Consider the following 26,399-nt stretch of genomic DNA (forward strand, 5'->3'; position numbering starts at 1 on the left):
TCATTTTCTCATTAAGTCGCAGATACTGAAGGCCACATTTAACATTTAAAAAAGTTCCACATCTTTTTATTCATGAGGGTAGTCATTGCACAGGAGGGTCTTAATTAATTCTGAGGCTTTATTTGGGGTTGAGAGGTTTAAAGATTTTCATATTCTACGTTTTAATGGTTCTGTGTCGCCTGTAGTGTGAGATTAAAAAGCAAATGGTCAGATGTGTGGCTGAGTTGGGCTGTCCCTGTGCATTGAGGAGAAACGATATTAGGCAGTTGCCTGTGTGTAATAGGTGCTGCCAAAGCCCCCATTCCTGCTGATGACTAATGGCGCTATTGTCAGCGCTGGCAGCAGGATAAATAGCAACAGTACAGGATGAGATAAAGAGGCGCTATGCTCGCTAGCGTTACACCAGGCCGGCTAAATACAAAACACGTGGCAATCTTGTTTCCCCAAGCTGGAAGGCTCGCACATTCATTATGGTGCCAGAAGGTGGGGGGGGCCCCAGGTTCGCCCATCAGTGAGGTGACTATGATCACGGAGAGGGCTTCCTGCTTCCCCCATTTAAAAAGCTCTGTTACACCGAGGGGTTTTGAAGGGTTTAAACATGCCGTGGCAGCATGCTTGATAAGAGTTGTAGTCTCCTTGTTAGTTTGGCGGTCAGTATCCCCACCTGTCACAGGACACCCGGGTCCAGTTGCCCAACAGGGAGACAGAAGCTGTAAACTAGGGCACATTATTCCTACCAGCTTTGACACCTGAGGACATGCAGTGTGGGTGGCAGGACGGTTCAGTGGTTACTGAGGTCGTCCCCCAACTGGACGGGCTGCAGTTTGATCCCTGCTCTGCTGTACCCTCTTTGAACACGACGCTGAAGCCCTACCTGCTGCACCACAGGCTCACCCAGCATACCCACCAGTTTCTCAACAGTCTCGCAGTGCATTTGAGATGACGCTCAGTTATTCTGGACTAAAAGAGAAGACTGAGATTGTATATCACTGATGAATATTGGGGTTGGGTTAGCTTGCATAGCTTAGAAGCTACACAGGCCGCTGGCCACATGAATAAACTAAGCCATTACACAAAACTGCAAAAATTGTAAAAAATCTTTGGTACCATAATATGAAACCATTATTGCCACTTCTCAGGGGTTTGAAAAGTCTCCAGGTTGGCAACAAGTGAAACTGCACTTCTTAGCTCCTGGTCTGGTTGAAGATCTTCATTTCTGTCATTCATCAGCAGAGCACCTTTAGTGCCAAAATGACACCCAGGAGCTCAGGGAATGAACAGCCTGAAAGCAACAAATAGACTAAAGCAATTTTCGCTGTGATGGTTTCATTTTTCTAAAGGCAGACTGTTACGCTATCAAAAAGAACTGTGGGTTGATATAATCAAATATAAATTCTACACATAGTGGCTTTAAGTACCGCCTAGTAAAGACCAGACATGATTTGTAGAAAATGATCTTCTCAAGAGCTATGATAAAGTTTGATAGCATCTAAGTAGATATAGATGTGAAGTGAAGTGTTGAGCATTTGACTGACTGACTGCTGAATTTACCTCTTAATGCCCACAGTGCCGTCATGAACCCTGGGTTGATACAGCTGAGATTAGCATGGCTGCTGTGATAGGCTCAGAGCAAACCCATGAAGGGTTTGATTTAAATTCAAAACTATTCTGGCTTTTGCCTGAATAATTCACACAAGCAAGGCTGTTGAAAAAGGCATTCTTTTAAGAAAAAAAGATTAAAAAAAAAAAAAAAAGAGTAGCATACATATAACATTTGCATACCATTCTTGTCAGTGCCTTCACATGAAATAAAATCAGCACATTGGCTGCATAATAATGTCTCCTGATGTAGAAGACCTGTCAGATTTGTTCAGGGTATCTACAAGTGCAGCTGGGAAGCGAAGAGCAGCAGGGATGATATGCAGACATTTTCCTTTAGTGCTCCCCTGCTGTTCAGGGCCTTATGCTGGATGTAGGTTACCACAGCTGCATCTGATTGGCTTAATGTAGAGCACAATGTTCACATTTTCGGAATCCAATTGGCCTCTCATTGTCCTCAAGTACCTCAATCAGCCTACGTTTGTCCATCACATCACTCGTCCGCTTGTCCTTTGTCTGGATGGCTCGCCGGCTGACCAAACTCCTCCCTCAGCAGTTTCAGGACATTGTCCGAGTACTCGTCCCTCGGCCGACCCATCCCGTTCAGGAGCACAGGCTGAAGGTCAGGGTGAGGCGGGGTGTACGAGAAGGGGCAGTGCAGCTCATTAAGTGTAAACCAGAAGGCATCCGGGTCCACTTGGATTAGGTGTCGGAAAACACTGTGGTGAGGATAGAAAGACAGACGACCACAGGACAACAGGATTAGCTTCTGGAAAAACACGTTGGGTGCTTGACATCTGCCATGGAAACAACTTGCTGGCTGCAATGACCCAACTTTTAACTTTTCATCTTCCCTAAGGTGTTTGATCGACCGTTTCTTTACCATGGTGTACCGTGCAAGGACTAACTTCTAGTGGCCTGGTGGCCTTGTGACAGAGCGCTCCCTCCTAGGGAATTCAAATGTTAAATCCCTTCAACAGCCAGACTACTTCCTGAACTCTCCTAGAGTAGCAATCTCCATCTTGCTCATCAGTGTCGCTCCTGGTTGTGCATGTACGCTTCATATTTGATGTACTGCTCACGGTAAGAAACAAGCTCCTAATTACAATGAGCCTGACAGGGCGTCAACAAGATAGCCGTTTTGCTCCTTATTAAAAAAGATGAACAGCGTGCTCCAGGGCTTGGAAGCCTTAACAAAGTTACCCAGAGAGCATAATTGGCGGACCCTGCACGCTGGACTCTCTTGCGCTATACAATGAAAACTCACCTTGAGGCACAGGCTGCTTTGCCACAGGGAGAAGAGGCAATAGACGTAGTGTTGGTAAATCCAGCTTTCTGTGAATGGAAGCTCGCTCACTGAAGTTCATGAGACGGTTCAGGATACAGTCTGGATTTTAACCTTCGCTTCATGTGGACAGGAAGTGTCCATACGCAACACGGTAATTTGATTTTGGTTAAACAGAGCAAATCTACAGGCTCCCAGGAAAGATAGGACAATGTGTGTTGCAGCCCAGCTTAGGTGCTGCTGGGTAGATGTCAAGTAGATTTGACTATTTCCCAGGATCCCCTTCAGTTTCTGGTCAATTTAGGAAGACACATGCAAAACTCCTGCACAAAGACGAGGAACAGGAAGAGGGCAACAGCGGAGACGACTGAGAAACGGAGCCAACAGATACAAGTCAAAAGACACAAAGACATGTATTCCATTAGCGACCCGCTGCTGTGGCACGACCAGGTCAGTTCCTACAGCTTCTAGAAACTGTAACCCCAGGGTCCTCGGACAAGGGCAAGGGTGCATTTTATTGTTTACAAGCTCAACTTGTTTTTATATACTTGTTTTTTATATCTTTATAGGTGAGATATTTTTTTTATCATTTAGAGGCCACTCACACTGGCAAGTTTGATCCGCGCCCAAGCACGTTTGCCCCTAAAATCCGGATTCTTTGACCAGTGTGATCGCTCCGTATCGTGCTTGAATACAGTACACTTCCCCCGCTCTGGCACGGTTGGAGGGGGTGTGCTTCAGCGCGGTACGGGCGCATACACAAGCACATGCACGGTCACGCACGCAGTGCGCGGACGTAAACCATGCAACTTTCCTCCTGCCTCTGCAAAATTGTTTAATGTGCGCAGCGCGATTACCGGCGAATGGCCGCGTTGCGCAATCAATAATCAACCATGTTGTCTGTGTCATTGTCCGTTGTGCTGCTGCAACCGCGTATAAACAAAAGTCGGTTTATAATGAAAGTACAGCAGTCTGTGTGCGGAGATCCGGCAGACCTGGTGCTGGCCGGCACCGCGTCGGCACCGGCCGGATCTGACAGGTGCCGCTCCGGCTGTCAGCTGGACCTTTCTGAAGAAGGAGGAAGTTACCTCCGAAACTGTCAAGGTAAATAAACATCCCATGTCTGATTAAAAGGACCAAAAACGTTTTTTAGTTAAAAGGAAGACATGATGAATGTATTTGAACTATTGATTTATAATGACGTCGGGCCATGCCTGTTGTCGTATTTCAACGTGATGACGTGCACACCAGGGGCAATCGTGCTTGGGCGCGTTTGGGCTTTAGGTAATGTGAGTGCAGGCCAGCCGGGGACTGGGGAGGGGGGGATTTTGGCTTTAGCACGATACGGGCTCAAACTTGCCAATGTGAGTGGGCCCTAAGAAGCCGATACAAAAAGTTGTATTTGTCATATAAAAACCTTGCTTTGTGCGTTATTAGATATTTTAAAGCGATGGCTTCTACCACACGATGAACACTTCCTGTGATGTGACCGGCCATGTATTGCCTTTAATTCCAAATCGCTCGGGCTTTAATGTCAGATTTACCTGAGACAGGCCTCTTGCAGTCTGACGGGCTGTCTGCAGCTCAGGTAGGGCAGGCAGGTTTCACAAACAGCATCCAGGTCCGGCTCGGCTGAGAAAACAACAGACATTTGTTTCATCAGGCATTTCATCCCCTTGTCCAGCAGCAGCACAGCGGATGGTGCTGATGTTGGCATGCTCATAGATAGATAGATAGATAGATAGATATACTTTACTGATCCCAACCAGGGAAATTCTGGTGCCTGGTCTTGTGAAATGTTAGTTGATGTCAAGATAAAAGATAATGTCTTAGTGGGTATTTTTATGACCTTTGCCTATTGGATTGGAGAACCAACCAACGACAAAAAAAAAGTCAGAAGAATATCAAAATCCCAATGGGTAATCAAAGTGGCAAATTGAATTCCTCGACTCAAATTAACTCCCAATTGTGAGGATGAAGATGTGACAGCAGTTACCAGCAGACGCTGTTGGAAGGAGGTGAGGAGGATGGTGGACCGGAGGCCACGGAGGCAGGAAGGGTTAAGGGAGAGAAGATGGATGAAAGTGAAGGTGAGAAAAGGTGATGTCCAGATACGAGCTGGAAAGAAACTGCTGAGACGGCTGAGAGAAATTTCACAGCGGGCTATTTCCACACCTCTGGATTTCACACGCATCCTCTCCTCCTCCTCCTCTCAGTGCACCCACCACTTCTCTATCCTTCCCTTCAACACAGCCCCCTCCATCTCCCAACTATATCTTTTATAACCTTGCCAGCTCTTGCACTTTATAGCTGCCGCTCCCTCCATCCACTTGACTCTGCTCCCATGTTCCTCTTCCGCTCTTTCATCTCCTCTTCCAATCTCTCTCTCCATCTTCACGCTCCCAGCAGACATTTACCGATTCCCTAAGCTGCTAACTGGGCTGCCTTTCAAACCTCATTTCAAAACATAAGTCTCTCTCTACTTCTCGGTGCTTACTCTTTATTTGCCAATTCAGCCCACACTCCGCTCTAACCGGGCCTGCTCGCTGTGTGTCCGCGGGAAAAAAAAAAAAAAAAAAGAAAAGGTGGTGGTGCACATTTCAGAGTTAAATGGGATTATTTAGCGATTGCTTTTATCCTTTTTCTTCCTCCCCTCCTTCCTTTCTGATGCCGAATTCGTATCCCGTAGACTTTTGTGGAATCAAGGTGCTTGGAGGGAAGCAGAAACGCGAGAAATACTAAAAAGGAGAGGCCAGGTGCTGTTGGTTTTTTTTCTTTTTTTTTTTTGGTAGTAAATGAATAAAAGCTGGAGTCGGAGCTGGAGCTGAAGCGTATTATTCAGTTGAGTCAATCTCGATCTCGCTCGCTCTCTCTCTCTGTCTTTCTCTCTCTGTGACTGAGGCTTGGTAATTGGCTTGCTGCAGGCGTCCCAGAGGTAAGCTGTAGCCAAGTCAGTATTCACATGAGTACTGCTGCAGCCTCTGACTCTCTCTCTCTCTCTCTCTCCTACTCTTTCACACCCTCCCCTGCCTCCATCTTTTTCCTCTCTCCATCTCCAAATCTATCCTTTTCTGATGCAGAGGAAGAGGAGGAGGACGGTGTCAAAGCACTAAGGCACCAGTAAAAAAAAAAAAAAAAAAAAAAAAATCAGGCACCTGGAGCCTCTCAAAAGTATAAAGAAATCTCCCTCCTTTTATGTGTTAAGAAAGAATGCAGCAGATCTTATTGTGTTCAGCTGCAGTCGTGTGAGGTGAGCGTACGGTTGAAGCCGCGGTCGTCTTTGCTCGTCTGACACTTCTTCATCTATAGCAAATCTGACAGGACACTGGACCGAGGTTGCTTAGTGTCATTATTTAAAGACAGCAGTTAATATTTACAGACAATAAGATTGTGTAAAAAATTAGGGATTGACCAATCATCCCCGTCCTGGGATAGTCAGAATTTTTCAAGACCCCATATCGTAATTTTGATCCACATGATGGCTGACATGAAAACCACTGAGACTCCGCCTTTCCGTCTGACAAACAGCGTCACAAAACCAAGTGGGCGGGGCAACGTTTCTGATAATCTGGTTTCTTTAAACGCTTGTGAAAGGAAAGAAATCTTATCCAGGACAACTGAGCTGACATTTAAATGCATCATTTTGATAATCAGAAATATAGTTTTCGTGTATTTTTTTTTTTTTTTTTTGCTACTTTTAAGTTTTTCTTTTTCTTTTTGCTACTTTTCCATTAAATATTTGCTAATTTTCTGTTTTTTTTTTTTTTTTTTTTTTTTTTAGTAATAAAAAATGTTAATCAAATCTGTGCAGGCAGAGGGAGCGATGACCAAACACAACTACAGTGTATGCCTCATTATTAACGCAGCAGCACTATAACATGACAGACTCCTATAACCACATAATCTAAGCCTGTGTTCAAATCTCACTGGCAGTGAACACGACCTCTCGCTGGACGCTCACACACACACACACACACACACACACACACCTGTGCATGAAGGCTCTAAACACAATGTAGAAGATGCACAGACAGCACAAGGCCGACGCTGCAGACATGGTGGTGTGTGTCTGCTCTCTCACGCTGTTCCCAGTTTCCTGCTGCTCACTGATCAACTTTATTGTTAAAAAAAAAAAAAAAAAAAAAAAAAAAAACACCTGTCAAAAGATGACTGCTTAGGCGGCTTTGTTCTCCTCACTTTTTCCACCGCTGTTCAGTGATAGTACACAGCCGAGTGCTCAAACTCAAACAGTAATTCAACATCACAATGGTTCCCATGGCAACCCGTTAGCATGAGAGCGGGTCACCTTTGCTGTAGTTTCTAATTAGCCATTTATTCTACAGCCTTTAAACAGCAAATTTAGCACACATTTGTATTTTAATCGCAAATTTCCCAATTTTTGTTGCCACACTTAGAGTGTGACGACTGCCTGGTCTGCCTCACACAAGCATGAGTTACCACAGGACGTGTTTTACAGACAATGGATAATGCTGATTGACTAAAAAACCGACTTGATCAAGATGGTAGTGTTTTAGATGACCGAGCTTGTCCAAAAGCCCTTAGCGTTTCTTTGCAACTGGAAAACTGCCACAACGAAGACACAAATGAGTCTTTGGTGTTCTGAAAACAAGTGGACAGCTGTCAGTCTGTCTGCTCACACCTGGTGCTAAAATGCGTCCCCACGTGTGTCTCACCTGCCCACTTGTGATTGGATCTCACTTTCCCGCACAATATGCAAATAAACGCAGATCATTTCAGAGAGAGAGGAGAGAGAGAGGGACAGACCGTAAAATGGAATTCTTACTTTGCCAGTTCTCATTCCACGCAAAGAATAAAAATCAAACTGCATTTAACAGGGAGCAGGTATTTAACAAAAGGAGACATCCTCACACACTCCAGCCTCGTTTTAATGTGCCGTCAGTTACTGAAGGTGTGTTACAGCTCGACCTGATCACGTTCACACTCAGATCATTGAATTATTCCAGCAGGTCTGAGAGGGTTCTCCGCTTAAGTGGATTAATGAACCTGTAATATTTCTGTGGTATTCTTGTAGTAACTGCAACATGCACATACGCAGGGCTGCTATAATATTTCTGTAGTATCTGTAGTATTCCTATAGTAACTCTATGGCATCTAAGGTTAGAAAGAGTGTGTTTGATTGCGCCGGGGCACAAAATCTGATAAAGGCTGCTGCCTCCAAATTTTGTATAGAAGAAAAAATCCTGCATATTGTCAAGACATATGTTGGAGACCCCCCCAAAATTTGCTGCATCATGTTTTTAGGGGAGCTCATGACTTTTTTAGGGGAGTTTTCATTCATTAACCAGCTGCTTCATAGCCAACCTGCACTTCAGCTTGCATTTAGCCAATCAGCTGAAAATTGAAAGGTGACTTAGACAGATAGTTAAATAATTTACTAAGCAACAGCTGAATAGACTATGCACTTAAACATTCCCATATCACTAACAAATATCTTTCTCCAACAAATTGCTTTAATAAGTTTATATATGGCTGTTTCATTATTGAATACATTTAACTTCACATGGTCTAGTATAATTAATATAATATTGAAGCAATATAAAAGGAATATAAAGGAATGGGAAAAATATAATCCTATCTCGTTTGTTTCTTCTTTAAATTCCAAGATGTGTATTTCAAATACACGAGATACTAAAAACTCGTGATGACACTGTGATGTCATTCATTGCCCAAGAACGTAGGACACTAGAGCACAAACTCTGCTGTCCTGCTCTGACTGCTGACCATGTTTAGTCATAGCAACATGTTTAGTGCTGCTCCTATGAGTAATTCTGAAAGGCTGCATGACTACGGGCCCAGATCTTAAAATATCTTGGCTGGTGCTCAGGACGCATATTCACACCTTCAATCACACTTGTTTTAAATAAAATTAAGACAGGGCACAGGCAGAAAGTGAGCAGTGAGCAGTGACATAAACTGAACAGGTTCCTCTCTTCAGTTTATGTCATCATTTAATTTATTCAGGATTCAGGGTCTGTTTTTTTTACATTTGCATTTATTTTTTATATAAGGACACCTTACTGAAAGAGTTAGCATTTATCTAAGTCATTTGATTTTAGTTGTAAATGATTGTTGTTCTGCACTTCTGCACGGTGCATTTTTTTTTTAAAACCAAAGCAATTAAAGAGGTTAAATTGTTTACAATAAATGCAGTGCCTGCTGTTTTTTTTTTTTTTTTTTTTCTTTTACTAACGCATTCAGTATGCCACTTTAACTGAGTCACTGGATCAAGTGCTCCAGTAAATGCTGGCTCTGTTAGATCTACACGGATCAGACACAAATTTGCTTGTAATTTAATCTATTCTTATTGTTGTTCTTCTGGTTAATAATAATAATAACAATAACAATAACAAGAATAATTTACTTGCATTTTGCCTACATACCCCACCTGTCAAGCAGATTAAAATAAATTCATAGAGCAAATTATGTTTAACAAATACAGTTTGGCGGCGGTCCTGTGGTCCACCGTGAGCAGCAAACACAGAGTGAGCCACTCCACTCGGAGACGCCCCCGGCCCCTCACTGGCTAACCCGAATGACCACACACCTCTTGGCAGATCCAGATACCTGTGTGTGCCTGGGATCCCTCCACCTGTGCCTCTGCCTCCTCTCCATCCACAGTGAACCGAGCCAGAGCAGCGCCGTGTCTTTCTCTGGTTCTACAGTTCAAACGCTGCAGCAGAGCACCGCTTCATCCGGCTGCATCTGATCACAGAGCGCAAGTCACAACAAGCTTTACTGTTAAACATTTGTTGAGATGGATTCAAAGGGCTCCACTTGGTGGCTTTTCTCACTTTTCTTCTCACTTTTTTCTTTCTTTTTTTCCACTTCACTTAATTAGCAGCAGAGAGGGTGAAAGCCGTGTTTGAGGCAGCTCTAAAGAGCACTGTGAGGTTTGTGTTTGGTGCGCAAAAAGCTCACTACCACTGATTCTACCTAACCCAGGCAAGAATTTACAAACTGCGTAGACTGTCCTGTGCCACTGTTACACCCAGCAGCAGCAGCAGCCACCTGCTGGGCAGGCTGACTGGCAGACCAGCCCTGAGAAACTTCAGTCACAAAGACGACACATCCAGCCGGAAACTTCTAATTACAACTACCGGTAATACCCTAAGCCTTGATTAAGGAGGCACTTTGCTTTTGGATGCCACATTAGCTGCCATTACATTATAAGTGTACTGATTAAAATAGTACTGCCATAAATTTGACTGTTTTGTGTAAATGTGGCTGCCATGGTTCTCAAAATATCTATAATGCACAACCCTAGGCTTGTGAATGGTTTATAATTAGATCTTTACTGAGACTTTAGAAAACATTAATAAACAACTGTACACAAGTTACAACACAGTTTTCATACATCGATGTAAGTTCACCATTTGGCAAGATCAAGTAACTTGTTCTTGTACGTAACTAGCTCTTGCCAAATAGTGAGCCTGCATCAGTGTATGAAAACTGTGTTACGACTTGTTCATCCTTGTTTACTGATAAGTTATAAAGCGTTTACAACTTAATTAATAGCCTAATTCTAAATCATTCATTACCCCTTGATAAGGGTAGTCTTATTGTAAAGTGGTGGTGAAAACGTCACAGCTCAAAGACTGGCTCAGACTGAATCTCAGTCTTAAGCTGAAATGACAACCTGGTGCAATAAACTGGCCCAGACTGTCTGGTCTAAACTGTACAGCGTGTCAGTGTGCATGTTAGCACTGATGACTGATGAAAGACTTTTAAAATGCTGCATTAGGGGGCATCCTGGTGTCTTAGGTGGCCAAACAGCACACACCCTGCGTCATGGTTCTGTATCCTCCACCGCTCTAATTCATACAAAATAATGCTATTATAACAGTGGCAAGTTACCCTGTGACTTTATTTACAAAAGAAAATTGCATGTGTGAACTTTGCAGAATAAATCAGTCACCCTTTTGTGCTGTGAGATGAGCTTTCAGTCAAGTAAGACGGCCACTGGAAAAAAAAAAAAATCGTTTTATGATGTGTGCTGAACGAAGCCTCTGAAACTGAGATTGATATTATGATGACAAATTTATCCAGTCCAAACCGTTGCTCATCCTGAATCCAGGGGACTGACATTAATGTAGGTGTAGCCTTCTGGTGGTGCTGATGGGATCAATGAGGAGTTTCAGTGATGGAGTGCGCCTCCGTTTCGTTCCCAAAGGCATTTCCACCCTGCAGGCGTCAAATGACCAGGGGAAACTGTGAAGCCCAGTTGTCTGCACGGGAAACACAGCAGGGGAATTGAGATGCACTAACACCTCTTATTGCAGTCCATGGAAAACCCAGGAGAGTCTGCCTCCCATTACGATACAAGTCTGCCCTCTGGTGGACAACAGAGACATTGTTTTTCTCTGCGGGTACGGACTCAATGTGCTTTAACTTTTACCGAAGAAGTTCAATAATGTTAGCAGTTTGTCTTTTTTCCTTATATCCATGTGCCTTAAGCACTGTTTACTTGTGTGTGTGTCTTCACTGAGGGGTCAACCCATGCCTTTTAACAAGCCAGCACTGAGGTCCTGCAGGCGATGGTCCCTCTACTGTCCTCTAGTGGTCAGCTGCAGAATAACTTCAAACCTCACCTCACTCTAAGTCTGTGGAACCAAGGTCCATCTTTTGTTTGGAAATTTGAAGTGATACTGCTTTTTATTTACATAATTTTTTACTGCATACATGCAGACTTGGCTTCCTAATCCTGTTTTTGGTCTTTAATGCCTTGAGCTAGTTCATATTAAGTCAACTGCCATTCTGATTAATTAGCATAGCCTTCGCTGCTTGTGCTGTTTCAGAGCTGGGGCAGAGGAACTGGTAATTTAAGGCCGATATGTTCTGTTCTCTCCTACATGGACTGAACACCGTACCCACCATCACTCAAAATTCAGGCAGGTCACCGTTTGACAGGTTTCTGACCTGAGCTCGCTGTGTTCTCTCCACATGAGAAAACTCATATTTAGATTAATCATGATCAATTTCCACAGGCGCTCTTTATCCACATTTTAGTGCACCTGATCAGATTTTCAGTACATTATGGAGGGGAATCTATGCTATCGGTGCATCTGGTGAAAAAAAATTGCTAATATGTTCTACCTCCACTCATATTGTTATGACCAGCACTCATGCAGTATCTATTCAATTCTAATGTCCTGTCAAATCCCCCGGGGCGTACAATACTATAGCTTGAGGCACTTTCTGCTGCTCAGGTATTATCTTGTGGAACAGCCTCTATCTGCAAGGTAAAAAAAAAAAAATGCCAAACACAAGCAGCATTTAAGAAGGAAAAGCATGTACTTCCCTTCCTTCAGTATACTGATAGGCCTTTTTGTTTCTGACTGATGTCTGTTGTCTTAAAAGGGTGTTACTATCCATCGAGGACCAAAATATGAATGCATGTTTTAATTCCCACTTTTTTGTGCTATCCTCTCCTCATATGTAGTTTTATCATGTATTTTTTAAACACCTGTTTATCTCCAAAATAAATCAAATCAAATTTTGGACATGATTACAGACAATGTAAGGACCCTTGAAAAAACATCTTCTCTGAGATGGTAGAGGCCAGCCTTCAATTTAGGATGGGGGTCAACCAACTAAGCAAGCCGACATCTGGCATTTTAAGATAATGCGATTTATTTTTAATTCCTAAGTTGGTTGGGGTTTTTTTAGGTTTAGTTTTTTGATTTATTTTGTTGATACTTTTTTTTTTTTTTTTTTTTTCAATTAAGGGCACTACAGGCAGAGTGCAAATCATCTCCCTAAGCAAACTGAGACAAAGCAGACATTAGTGACATTAAAATGCAGACCTTAATATTAGTGCTAATTAAAAGTTCATTTAAGTTCAATTTTGTCTCATTTTTTACTATTATTAAACTGTACACATACACGCAAACCACACCCGTACAGTCCAGCATCAGTTCACTAGTGGTGATTCTCTTATTCTACTGGCAAGCTGACCATGTACACAATGTGACATCACATATTCCCAGCCGCTACAACGGAATTCGACAGCACAAACACCAACAGTAAACATCAGGATTTGTTGGTCTATCACAATAAAAGAGCAAGACTTTCTGTTGGAAGCCGACGTTCAACCATCACACAGGAGGATCCATTGTGGAAGAGGAAAAGATGTTGATTTCTCCACCACAGCAGCCTCAAAAGACCGGAATGCAGTGCAGCTAAAAGACGTGCTGTGCTTTGCATGAGGTGCACGAGTCGCTTTTTCGTCAACTGGGAAAAAAATTCTTGCTCTCTTTCAACATCCTGCACATGTAACATACAGCTTAATGGAACAAGTTCAGCCACTCTTTCACTAAATGTACTAAAGCTCACAGATTGATGATATGTGGCAGCATAAGAGGATCTGAGGGTGAATTTTCCCTTCAACTCTCCCAGCATGATGTTCCTCACTACTGCCTGCCATATCACGTTTGGCCAGGAGATGGCAAGGTTGGACACTATGACACTTACTTTGTGTCAGATTAATGAATAATAATGACTGAATTTGTAAAGACATACAATGTATGTTGTTTTAGTATTTTTCAGTTAAAGTTTCGGTATGCTTTCATTCAGATCATACAGTACTGTAGGAAGCTTTGATTTGTGTGTGTGAGTGTGTTCTCCTACCCAGGTCAAGTCTGAGGCACAGTGAGCCAAGCCCCTGCAGGACAGCCAGCTGCAGTTTGTAGGCCAGTGTGTGTGTGTAGACGGGTCCGGCCCTGGCGCTGACCGGAGCCTGGCGGGCCAGAGACGAGGTCAGCTTGGGAAGAACTTCTTTCGACACCCTCCTCCTCAGGAAGTCGCCGCACGTCTCACCCAGCGTACACAGCACCTGGCAAAGACACTCAGCATGTAGCAACTGATGCTGCACAGCCACTCACAACAAGAGTTAAGCCACCCTGCCCACACACGGCTGGATTAGCTTGGAATATCAACAAGAGAGGGGAGTTTTCCAGAGTTAGTGATCCAAATGTGGTGTTGATTGGGCAAGAGACAGCCTGGGGCATGTTCCACATGGACAGATGCATCTAGACCAGTGACCGATGCTAGCTCAAGAAAGAGGGTGCACTCATCTCAGTCCAAGAAACGGAATTGTGACCTGCTTCCCAAATTTGGGATTTCTAGTTCTTACAGTTTCTGAGATCCAGATATTTATATTGTACAATCAGAAAAAAAATACCTATAACACTATAACAATGAGATTCCAGCACTTTGTAATAATGTAATTATTGTTGTCCAAACATAATAAAACACCCTGTTAATAACTGCTAGAAATAAGACCTTATCAAAATGTGATAAAACATCCATCTAAAGAAGTTAAACATGTAGTAAGACCTGTTGCTTTCATAAACTGCCATATATGTAATATCCTCAGGCTGATATTAGAATACTTTTTCCTGATAATGTATATAGTTATATTTACTGGCGATCAAAAGTAGTGTAATTTGTATCAGTCTGAGGATCTTGAATTTAATCACATGGATGGATTTAATTTGGTTTAATTATTTTCATTACAATTTATAGCGATATTTTTTTTTATCATATTTTGACTTATAAGTGAATTATCAATTGCTACAAGATAAATTCAGAAAGTAGAAATGATACGGAAGTGCCACTGATTATTCAAAGCTTCGCAATGCAAAAAAATATCCACCACAGCAAATCATTTTGTGATGGGTTTTATATTTAAACTTTTTTTTTCCAGTGCAAATTAACTCATTTCACTACTTGTTTTGAATGAAGTGGTGTTAACTCACTACTGGTGGAGTGATCTGCCTTATTCTGCCTGAAAATTTTTGTAACAGAGGAAACTGCAATTATTATTTTTTTTCCACAGGTTTTACTATTAAACATAAGAGTTTATCATTCAATACTACAAAGCTAAAATAAAAAAAGATTCTGCAGGAGGCGTGCAGGAGATTTGCAGCACAGTCTGCATGGCTTCCCAGTGTAATAGTGCGATTGTGTTTGTGTACACACCCTAAAGGCTCGCAGGACTGCTAAGGGGTCATCGGCTGTCAGTCTCTGCAGGAGGGCCGGCCAGCAGCGGTGGGCCATAGGCAGCAGCTCGTTCTCCCTCTCACTCAGTACACACACACACAGCTCCAACACGTCCAAGACCTTAGGACCAAGACACACACCAAAACAATCAACAACACATCATGCATGTTATATTATCTATACAACAAAACAATAATGTCAAGCTTGGTTGGATGAAAAGGGCCTGATTGCAAAGAACATCAAGTCCCTCTCACATTATTATACCTACTCTTATTGTGAAGGCCCACTGGCGGACAACATACAATGCTTTTCAAATCGTATACAGTCACAGAGCATATAAAACATGTAAAACATACTGTATTTATTTTTATGTAACATTTTCCTTCAAACAAAACTAAGATTCATCCTACTGGAACAGACTTCTGCTCTCTCCCTGAGACGATCCTGACAACAGCCACAACCAGGGCAAATTTAACCCATCTCACATGTTGCAAAACAAAACAAAAAAAAAAATGTAATTTGTGTCTACAGGGATCATATGAAAGTAAGTGCATTGTACAGCTGTAGAGCAATGTAGCCGTACGTCATCTAACTCACCTATTTCATGGGTCTGTCATATCTGCAGAAATGTTAATTTTGGCCTGATGCCTCTATTTAATTTAAAAGCCAATAAGAGCTGATACTGATAACGAGCAGGTATTATCATGCACACCAAGTAAGGATGACTACTGGTGCTTTCATAAGACAGTGACAGAAGAGATTTTTCATCAACAGTCATTAGTCATATGAATATTATGACCAAGCAGCTGGAGACAAATATTAGAATGGCTAGAGCGGTCTGATAAGTTCAGAGAACTGTATCCCTTTACTGTAATGCAGCCTTTGAAACAAGGAAAAGGCAACACTTATGACATATCACAGTGTTACGATTTCTAAAATCCTCCACACTATCAAGTTTCAAATCACAATATCAATATAACATTGATATACAGCCCGGCCCTACCCTCAACCCACAACTTCTTTTTTTCCATCTACCTAATCTCACTTTTCAGTTTTAGTTAAAATGTTACAGGCTACAGCCACATGACAGCGACATCTTTTTCCAGCCTGCTCGCCAGATATTTCGACTTCATGAACTAACAGGCCGTTTTCCAGTGGAGCTCCATGATGGAGCCACACCAGCTGACAACAGACTTGTGATGCAGCTGTGAGGCCTTTAGAGCAGCCAGTGAGAGGAGCGACAGCTCTGCTCAGCTTATTCCCAAAATAATATAATGGTGAAAGAGATCCTGCACTGTGGTGTATGATTCACACTGGGATACTGATATAACTAGAGCTGCAACTATATTTTCACCATCAATTAATCTGTTGGTTAGTTGTTTGATCCAATCCAGCCCAGTCATTAGTTTACTGTCAGAGAGGAGCGAAGAAACCAGAAAAGATTCACATTTCAGAAGCTGGTGTCAGAGAATTTCCATCTTAAAAAAAAACTCCAAACAATTAATTGATCATCAAAACAGTTAGCAGTTGATTGCTAATTGATTCGACTAATCGCTGCAGCTCTAGACATAAGTAGCCATGATCTGCTAAAGGCCACACAGGGACACACGCGGTACCTTGAGCCGGAGCCGGAGGCTGGGCTCTGACAGCAGGTGGACGCAGCGCTCCACAACATCTTTAGTGATTCTGAGGTGCGAGGGAAGCTCTGCTTTCACATCCGGACCGTCAGCATCCTCATCACACTGTACCTGGGGAGGGACCACTGCACGGACAGAGAGTGAGTGTTCAGACAGATGACGACTGCCCACCCTCCCATCCCCCAACATCACATGCTGATCCCTCAAATCCCATGTGCAAATACATACAACAATAATAATAAAGTTTATTTGTATAGCACTAACTGTGCTATGATTTCTGATTCCTGTGTAAAATCTGACCTCTATGGGTATCATGCAGGAACTGCAACATCACTGAGAGATCTGATGCACATTTTTATTTTTCTATTTGCCTCACTATATTATGCTACTCATTTTGCAGAAACTGAATTCATTTTTCATCCATATGCTATTTAAGATGTTATAGCATTAAAATTACTGGTTGCATTATGTTTTTCCTATATTTTTTCCCCTCTTTTTTCTTTGTTGAATCCTATTATCAACTGCTGCAACAACCCGGTTTCCCCACATGATCATTTATGTTCCATCCAATATAATCTATCCATTCATTCATTTTAAATAAATCAAATATACTTTTCTATTTACAATAATGATGCCAATGAGTACATTTAAAAACAGAATAAATACAGACAAAAAAATAACTGAAGAGGAAACAAGCAAACAAACAAACAAACAAACAAACAAACAGCAACAGAACACAGTTAAAAATACTTACTTTTTAAGATCAGAATATCTTATAATTCTGGTTTTAAACTGACCTATAGGATGCTGTGTTAGGTTTTAATGAGTGTTGTAAAATGTTCCAAGTGTGTGCAGCACAAAAACTAAAAGCAATTTTCCCAAACTGATATTGATGAATTTTACACACGGGGCTTTATAAATAAATAAAAAACAATACCTATCACATCTTACTGTTCGACATGGCCACCCAACTTTTTCATACAAGATGCAATGATGAGTAAAATATAATCTATAATAATATAATCTATGGTACTGTGTACTACAGTATGAGTTCCTGGTACAGAAGCCATGTCACCTGGGTCTTCAGTGTCATCCTCCTCTATTCCGATGCCCTCTGCCAGCTCTTTCTGTTTGCGGTATTCCAGCAGAAACTGGCGGACGTCAAAGACTTCCTGCTCAGTGGAGGACGTCCTGGATCTGGAGGCCTCGGCAGTCTTACCAGGACTGGGGGGGAACCACCTCACTGTGGGGAAAAAAGCACAACAACACTTAGACATGGTAGGAATAAAGCTGTAATTCTCAAGATCTGCACTGTTGTCTGCTGTCTTTCATCTCCATCTTTGCAGCCAGAGATCAACTGTCAATCAAGCAGTGTGGGTGCGACTGTGACGTCATGTTCCCTAGATTTTTTTTTTTTTTTTTTTTGAATTTCTGTAGGTGGCGCTCTTTTCTTTGTCTGTTCTGCCATGGCGGCCAGCACTGTGGTACAGCAGCTAATCATAGAGAGGAACACAACATTCATTCATTTATATCAAATTGTTGTGGATTATTACTTTGAGGTGTACTAGGTATTCTTAGTCAAGATGAATGAGAGAGCAGGTTAGATACAGCTGGGTCTGGATATGGTCAATATACGTTTGATACGACCTAGACTTTATATGTTAAAGGTGCACTATGCAAAATTGCTAAGGGTTGATTAAGTGAAGAACATTTAGACTCAACTGACAAAAACATAAAATAAGTGTGAAAACATCTTTTACATCTGAAAACCTGTTTTTGTGTTTATTTATATACATTTTATATGTGTGCGCATATATATATATATTTGTATGTGTTTTATATGTATATGTCTACTGGTTGTTATTGTTGCTTTCCTAAAAGTGTTTGATTTTGTTCATGTTCTTGATTAATTGGATCAAAACACCACTGAAAAGGAGCACTTGCTCTCACTTGGCCTTCCTTGAATAAATAAAGGTGAATGAAAATTAAACCGAAATTACCCTTGGCAGTTTTGTATAGTGCACCTTTATCACCCGAGAAAAGCAATTTGCCTTGCCGCACATCACATGAAGACAAACAAAAACATTTCAAAGACAGCAACACACCGTGTCCCATCTGTAGTTTCACTGCTAAAATTGCACTTGTATTCATAACTGTTTATCAAAAAACAGAAGCATAAAAGCAAAGTTATATTCAGCTGGCTTCTTATCCTTTTTTGCCCTCTATGTAGTTGTGTGAACCCCCCTATAGACTGCTTGTTACTTCTCACCCAGTGCCTTCATGAGAGCGTGCAGCACGGAGCAGAAGAGAGCAGCTGTGTTGTCGTAGCTGAGATCCAGAGCCAGCAGGACGTCCTGGACGATGTCCCCCACCAGAGGCAGCAGGCTGGCGTCCGAGTGGGCCAGCATCACTGACAGCACCCGCGGAGCCTGGCCAGTAACACAGGACAGGCTCAAGTATTATTTAACCTGACCACACATCCACAGGTATATTATAAACTAGAATACTAGAATTTTAAAGTAATTCAGTTTACCAGAAATTATCTGAATTCAGTAATTTATAGAAATGATTACTCTATCGCCACTATGTTCTATCAACATACAGCATAGGCAGTTATAAAATACAAAAAAAAAAAAAAAAACGTACAAAAGCATCTCTGGGACAAACTCTTACCAGATGAGGTCTGCAGCCTAAAGTGAGTCTGACTCCCAGGCATGATTTCCTATCAGCTGCATTTTATAGACTGTCCTAACTGTAAAAACAGTCAAATGCATAATCTGCCGCTGTTAGATCATCGGCACTGCTGTTATGTTTACTCTGGTTACCGTGAATACCCACTGTAGTACTTTAATTACAATTCCATATCAGCTAGGGTTATCTCCAATTATTTTTTGATTAAAATTAAATATCCAATTACTTAGTCAGGTTCTTACTGCATTTCTTGATTGAAGGGGCAACATTCCAGATTCTTACTGCCCTACAGTACAAAATGACCATATTATATAATCAGTGGAAGGTTGATGGGGTTCTTCATCAATACCAATGACCATTACTTTACCAGGTGATGAGATTTCTGGCTTTCAAAACTCACTTTCTCCCAGTGTGCATCGTGTCCCAGAGACTCACATATGAGGATCAATTCAATAAATGTGACCGATTACTTAATGGCCCTTTAAAATTGGCAATGAGTATTGAGCAAAGCATTGAACACCATTGATTCATTCCTCCTTCCCATATTTTTCCTGCCAGCCTCTTTCTGGTAACAAGCCTGCTTCTCTGACCTTTGGCCACTATCAGGTGTCCAAAGTAACAACAAAAGCTCATGGGAGGTTAGCAGAGGCCAAAGTGAAGCGATGTCTTCACACCGCTTCCTTAGTCTGACCAGCCTCCAAAAAAAAAAACCTCTTAGTGATGTAAATAAAGCTGCAGTTTGCACATGTTTGGGATTTTTACGTGATAAATGATTACGACAATTAACCACTTACTAAAATGACAATTTGATGTTGATCAACTACCCGATTAATCGACTAATTATAAATTGGGCATTAGTTAGATTTTTGACTGGAAGTCTTCCCAGTGTGTGTTTGTGGTGCTAAACGAGTGTTGAATAGTCAATGGTAAAGAGGTAACACACACGCAGATCTTCAGGACAAGATAGACTGATCTCAGTTTCACCAATTTATTCTGGTCGTGTCGACAATCATGCTAACGTTTCAGCCAAGAGGCCTTCATAAGAAATTGAAACGGAGATTAGTCTGTCTTGTCCTGAAGATCTGTGTGTATCTTTTTACCTTTGTGTATTCAACACTATAAATTGGGTACTGTTTGCTATGTGCACAAACCTAAACTAACTGAAGTGAAACAAATTACAATATATCCACAGAAGATTACAGCTGTCTGTTTATGGATTATTTTGTCACCCTGGAAAATCCCACCAGCTCTACCTGTGGATACAAGCTGAGTCTCTGCAGGTTGAGGGACACGTCATTGAGCAGGTAATCGGAGTTGTCATTGATCAGATCCTTCAGAGAGGCGTAGCCGCAGGCGTCGCTGATGCCCCACATGGAGCCCAGCGCTGCCTGGCTGACCAGCAGCGTCTCGTCCCCGGCCTTCTCCAGCACAGGGTAGAGCGAGGTCATCAACAGGGGACGGAAGTCGCGCCCCAGGGCCTGGGCAAAGCAGGCGACGCCCTCCAGTTGGATGCACAGCTGCCAGATGTTGCTGTTGAGCTGGCGGACGGTGCAGGTGGAAGAGGAGGACGAGGGAGAGCTGGAGGAGGAAGCAATCACTTGGAGAGCGTTGGTGTTTGTAATGCTGCCGTCACTGTTGGATATGGGGAGGAGTCTGGAGGGGCTGAGCAGCTGCACAGACGGGACATAAGAGAGAGAGAGAGAAAAAAAGACACAACATGGTCACGTACAATGTTTGCTAACACAATGCAAGATGAAAAAATTAAGAGGATGGCAAGTTTGAAGGAGAGAAAAAAAAGACGGTTGCATTCACCGCCCGCCTTTTCATTTCCATGCACAACCAAGAATGAGTGAACCTGGATCAATTTTGTTTTAAGACAAAGGCACTTGTCATTTCATCGGGTTAGGGTTAGTCAGTACGTTGTGATGGCAGTTGACTCCCAGTCATGTTGGCGTCCCAGTCTCAATAAACATCACTACCAACGCCTCCTCAGGCTGGACCAAACTGACAAACATGAAAACCAAACACATTTTCTGTAGATTTTTAATTTATTTCACTTAGTTTTGCAACTACGTAATATTCTTTCAGTTAGTTTGGTTTTTAGTTTGTTTTTTAGTCTAAGTCTAGTTTTTCTTTGTGTTTCACTGAACTAATGAGATATTTTGACTAGAAATAAGACATTTTTACTTGAAATAAGACAAATACTCTTGGTAAGATTTTGACTTTTTGCAGTGCGTGACCCACCCCACTACCTTCAGCTGGAGGTTAGGGGGCTGAACCTGAGGGTCCACATTACCACACTTGTAAACATTATAATGTACTTCTTCATTAACAGTGGGATAATATTCATACAGAACGACTTCCCAAGGAGACCATAAGCTTGGCTGCCACTTTATGCGTAGACCAAATTCCTGACCAGTTAAGGAAGTGACTGCTCCCATGTGGCGACACAGCTGGTAAAATACAGTTGGGCTGAAACCGACACATGTTGTTTAAAACTGCAGCTGTATGAAGTGTATCTCTGACCTGCTGCTCCTGTCGCTCTGCATCAGTCTCCTCGCTGACGGTGACCAGGTGCCAGTTGCTCAGACTGGTGTACTCCTCCATGACAGACACCACCGCTGCCCTCAGCTCCTCCTGGGTGGGCGGGGCACAGCGACCCGGACCCTCGTCCTCCAGCCCCCGGACGCCTGCTGTCACAGCGATGCCCGCGGCCCCCCTGACAATCTCGTTCAGCACCATGGCAGCCTGCTTCCTGTACGCTGAGGATTCTCGGTACAGGTCCAGGAAGTGGTCAGTCAGAAGGTAAATGTTGCCGTAGTAACCTGGAATGAAAGAATGAATGAACACCACTGATGTTAAATGTAAAGAGTATTAGGCAAAAAATATCAGCTGACCAAAATACAAGTCCAACCTAATTATTTATGACTTCTGTTTAACTCTTTTATATTCATTTGAAATACATGAACCCTTGGAAACCTGAACAGATTGACCTTATTTCTTTCAAAAACATGGTAAAAAAATTTACAAGACATTAGTAGAAAATTACATGAAAATGACCCAAAAACAAGCAAACAAGTCCTGAAATTTGGGGGAAAAAATAAAGAAAAGGACCTAAAAATGAGAAAACAAAAATAGAAATTAGAGAATATGCTTTTCTTGTTCTTGTATTCTAAATAATTAAATATAAAAATTATGAATATAGTTTTCTGGAATTTTTTCACTAGTTTTTTTTTTTTTTTTTTTCGATAATTTTCTCTCTTTGTCATTTTAAGGTCATTTTCTTCTTGTAAATTTTCAGGTCATTTCTTTCAAAGTTGCTCATTGCCTTTTTTCTGTGTTTTTGTAAGAAATCAAGCCAATTCGCTCAGGTTTCAACGGGTTAAAGGGTTAATGCTTGTGAAAGGCCGCCTCTCACATGCTTTTAAACACAATAAATCTGACGTCAATCCAGGTTTCACAGGGTTAAAACAATACACTAAAGCACTGCTGTAAACATAAGAACAAGAAATGTGAAGCATTTCAAAAAAGCTTTTCCATCAAGATCATATGAAGCAGCAGCCAAACCTAAAGTCCGACAGATCTCCATCAGCGCAGAGAAGACCTTCTCATCTGTGAAGTACAGGAAGTGTTTCCTCTGAGTGTGAGCAGACCCCGAGCTCGTTTCTATGGCGGAGGCGCAGCTCCTCTCCTCCACGATGCGCACATCCATCACGTCGAGCTCCAGCACCTGCAGGGGCATGCCGGCGGTGGTCACTGGGTTTTAGACAGGTCTGGACTGTCAAATGAAGGTAAACCTCTACTACCCCGACTCCACTTTTACTTCCCCGGCTAACACTGACTATGGCTGCTGCATTTAAATGAAACAAGTGTGTGAGAAGGTGGAGTCTGACTTCTTATAAAGGGGACTCCCCGTTAACACTAAGGCTGCAAAATTAATTGAAATCGCAACACAGTGCAATATCCAAATCACAGGAGTTGCAATTTTTTTAAGGTTAAATGTGACAATATACCATTATAAATGAAGTACTGTGGATCTGTACCTGTCAAAATAACCTCAATATGATATTTTTATCATATCGTGGAGCCCTACATAACTCCAATGCTGATATTCACTCTCTCTCTTACGCTTTCTTTGACTTTTCATGACGAAAACGCAGAATTTCCATGGTCTATATAAATGCTGAAGATTCATAGTAATTGGTAAAATTTCACAATAAAATGATTTTCACTATACGTATGAAGTATAAAATCAAATAGCTGACACCATGTCTGTTGTTACCTGCATCAAAGCCTTGGAGATCCTCTCAAGGTGTGCAGCTGAGTTCAGGACCACAGAGACCAGGGGTCCCAGGACCTTTAGGTAGCCCAGGAAGACATTCAGGACAAACAGCTTCTTCTGGTCGTCAGAGGTCCTCATGAGTCTGGGCAGGGAGGTGGCTAAAGCATGGAGGTTTTCTGAGAGGACATCAGTGAAAGTCTGACTACTGCTGCTGTTTTTGGTGGCAGAGTCGACCCCTCCGCTGGGCCTCTGGCTCCTCTGGGATATCTGTCTCAGAGCAAGCTCACACCTACAGAGAGGAGAGGAGAGGAGGCAAGGGAAGGGAAGAGAAGAACAGAGAAAAAGAGAATCATCTCATTTCAAATCTTATTAAACTTCCCGTCATTCACCAGTATTGTTTCTGTTTTTTTGTCTAATTGTTTTTGGCCTCTGTTCTATATGAACCTCATGCTTTGCCCTCACAAATCAAGTCATCAGTAAATAAATAAATAAATAAATTGTTGTTAGTAGTAATATTGGTGGAGTCACCTTTCTCTGACTCTGGGCTCCTCGTCATTAATGGCCCCCACCAGTGCCTCCAGCAGTGGCCCCACACACTCTCCCAGCGACTGGCTGCACCTGGCCAGCAGGTGGTCGGCCAGCTCCACCGTCTCCAGCCTCACCCTCCAGTGCTGGTGGGCGGACGTGCACGAGATGATCTTCTTCAGCAGCACAGCCAGCCTCCCCGAGGTGCTCTTCGCCCACTCCTGTGTCCGCTGAACCACCAGCGCACCCACCCTGCCCAGGTCTGGAGACGGCGCCTCCCCGGGCCCGCAAGCCTGCAACTGCACGTCGTCCATGACAAGTCCCACCGTCTGGGACCAGACCTGGATAACAATCAGTAAAAAGAGAGAAAATGGCATGGGAAATTGTATTTTTTAGCCTAATCATAAGTGAACTGAGGCTTGTAAACAAAAGTCACATGGACTAACAAGTGGCTTATTTATTGGACAGAGATTTGGCAACCTGTTATCCCACAGGGTAAAAGGTTTTGTGTCATAATTACAGAAACCTGGAACCATTCAATAATAGTTCCCAATGAGCATAATGCTGAGACAGTTAATTGACCAATTAGTTGATCAAGAAGAAATGAATCAGTTGTCATTTTGATATCAAGTAAAAACACCAAACATTTGCTTGTTTTCTTCTTATCCTTATAAATTTAAGTTTCAAGACATCATTTCTGCCACGGTAACTTTTCTCTGAGAATTAATCATTATTTTTGATATCTGATACACAAAATGATTAATCCACTGATTAAAAAAAACAACTGATGAAACGGACAGAATCATTAGTTGCAGCCGTAGATGATTTACCTTGATGGCCCTGACTGTGACTGCGTGACCCTGTCTCATGTCTCCTGTAATAATCCTGGCTACAGCCATCGTGACCCCAGGTAAGAATGAAGCCATGGTGCTGCCTATAACACACTCGTCCTCTGCTGCTGGGACCACGTGGTCCCGAGTGCAGTCACACTGCAGAGTCAAAGCCTGGAGGCACTTCAGGGCGGCTGCCTGTACACTTCTACATTTCTCCTGCTCTCCAAGAGCAAGAAGCAGTGATATGGCAGCTCCCAGACCTGGCAGCATGACCGGCTCATAAAGTTTGAACACTATATCCCCGTATGCAGAGTGAAGCAGGGCGTCAAGGGACTTCAACACGGACAGTTTCAGCTCCTCTGATGTGGCTGCAGGTTTCCCTGGATCAGCTGGAGAGCACAGGCAGAGGCAGAGCTCTGAGAAGAGGTCGCGGAGGGTCTCCCAGCTCTGAACGCAGGTATTCTCCAGGACATAACTCATGGCCTCGGTCACGGCTTGCACCAGGCCCTCCCTCTTGGGCCCGGGGACCTTGAGGGTAAAGCGGAGGGGGAAGAGGACGTATTCCTGAAGCTGCTGCAAGGTGGCATCGCTGACATCTCTCAGCTGGGCCCCCAGCATCTCCACATTGGTCACAGTGGGCTCACGAGTAAGCAGGACGCAGGCCGGGCGCAGGTAGGCGAAGGCGATCTTTGGGTCGCTGATCTGAGTCATGGCTGGAGGCGACGCAACAAGGCTCGCTTCACTGGAGAGGCAGGGTGAGAGAGAGAGAGAGAGAAGTGAGAGAAGTAGCTTAGACACTTGTTTCCAGTGATCATTTCTGAAGTTGACAGGGTCTGAGATTAATACCTGGTAAGAGCTCAATTTGTGTCACTGCCAAGGGTGCTGGTAAATTCCTGAGACTGTAACATCTGAATGTCTCAGTTTTACCAGGTTTGGAATAACAGTCATTCAAACAGCACTTAAAAACCTTATAATCTGAATACTGCTATGCTTCATGATGACTTACACACCTGCTCCCAGTGAGCGAGAAAGTTTTAGTATCTGATGCTACAACACCACTTTACACTGAACACAAGCAAGAGTAGTTTGGGCTTTGAAAGTGGAGTAAACTGTCTCAGTCAGTGGGTATAATATCAATAAATGATAGACTGAAATGGCATCTTGTGTTGGTGACTCAGAGCAGGTTTAGTTTTATTTGTTTTTCATGAAATGCTGTTTTAAATACTCGCCAAAGCAGATGACAACCCCACCGACCACACAGATCCAAATGACTAGCATAACATTTAGCTAGCTAGCCTCTATTCAGTCAGCTAGCTGCTGATGCTAAAGCTGCACAGTATTGCTACTAATTGGTCAGCCTACCTTTACATAGTCATCTCTAGCGATGGGCAGACTGTACACACCCAGGCCATGCCATGGCATCTGTGTTTAGAGGGAAACTGCGAACACACATTGCACATTTGACTGGCTTGAGTCTTCTTCTTCTTCTTCGCCTCTGGGATTCA

The 26,399-nt window shown here is 42.7% G+C and overlaps 1 protein-coding gene across 1 annotated transcript; it reads right to left on the minus strand.

The window, feature by feature from the left end:
• Positions 1-50: 50 nt before the first annotated feature.
• Positions 51-26,398, minus strand: tti1 (TELO2 interacting protein 1). Its single transcript, XM_030055235.1, has 14 exons — positions 26,257-26,398; positions 24,892-25,636; positions 24,065-24,402; positions 23,537-23,825; positions 22,822-22,984; positions 21,781-22,079; positions 20,508-20,924; positions 18,833-18,992; positions 17,639-17,806; positions 16,543-16,688; positions 14,906-15,046; positions 13,553-13,757; positions 4,429-4,516; positions 51-2,318 (listed from the first exon to the last, which is right to left on the minus strand). Exons 2-14 carry the CDS (start codon positions 25,603-25,605, stop codon positions 2,093-2,095), a joined length of 3,354 nt encoding a protein of 1,117 aa, XP_029911095.1. The 5' UTR covers positions 25,606-25,636; positions 26,257-26,398; the 3' UTR covers positions 51-2,092.
• Between the last annotated feature and the right edge of the window lies 1 nt (position 26,399).

Source organism: Myripristis murdjan, chromosome 7 (assembly GCF_902150065.1).
Source record: "Myripristis murdjan chromosome 7, fMyrMur1.1, whole genome shotgun sequence".
NCBI lineage: Eukaryota > Metazoa > Chordata > Actinopteri > Holocentriformes > Holocentridae > Myripristis > Myripristis murdjan.

What these genes read in the sequence shown, in the direction of transcription:
- tti1 (XM_030055235.1), bottom strand. Translation starts at nt 25,605, where the DNA reads ATGACTCAGATCAGCGACCCAAAGATCGCCTTCGCCTACCTGCGCCCG. An exon ending in TCTCCAAGGCTTTGATGCAG is followed by an intron (nt 22,985 to 23,536) that starts GTAACAACAGAC and finishes ATGCCCCTGCAG; the next exon opens with GTGCTGGAGCTCGACGTGAT. An exon ending in CAGAGCGACAGGAGCAGCAG is followed by an intron (nt 20,925 to 21,780) that starts GTCAGAGATACA and finishes CCGTCTGTGCAG; the next exon opens with CTGCTCAGCCCCTCCAGACT.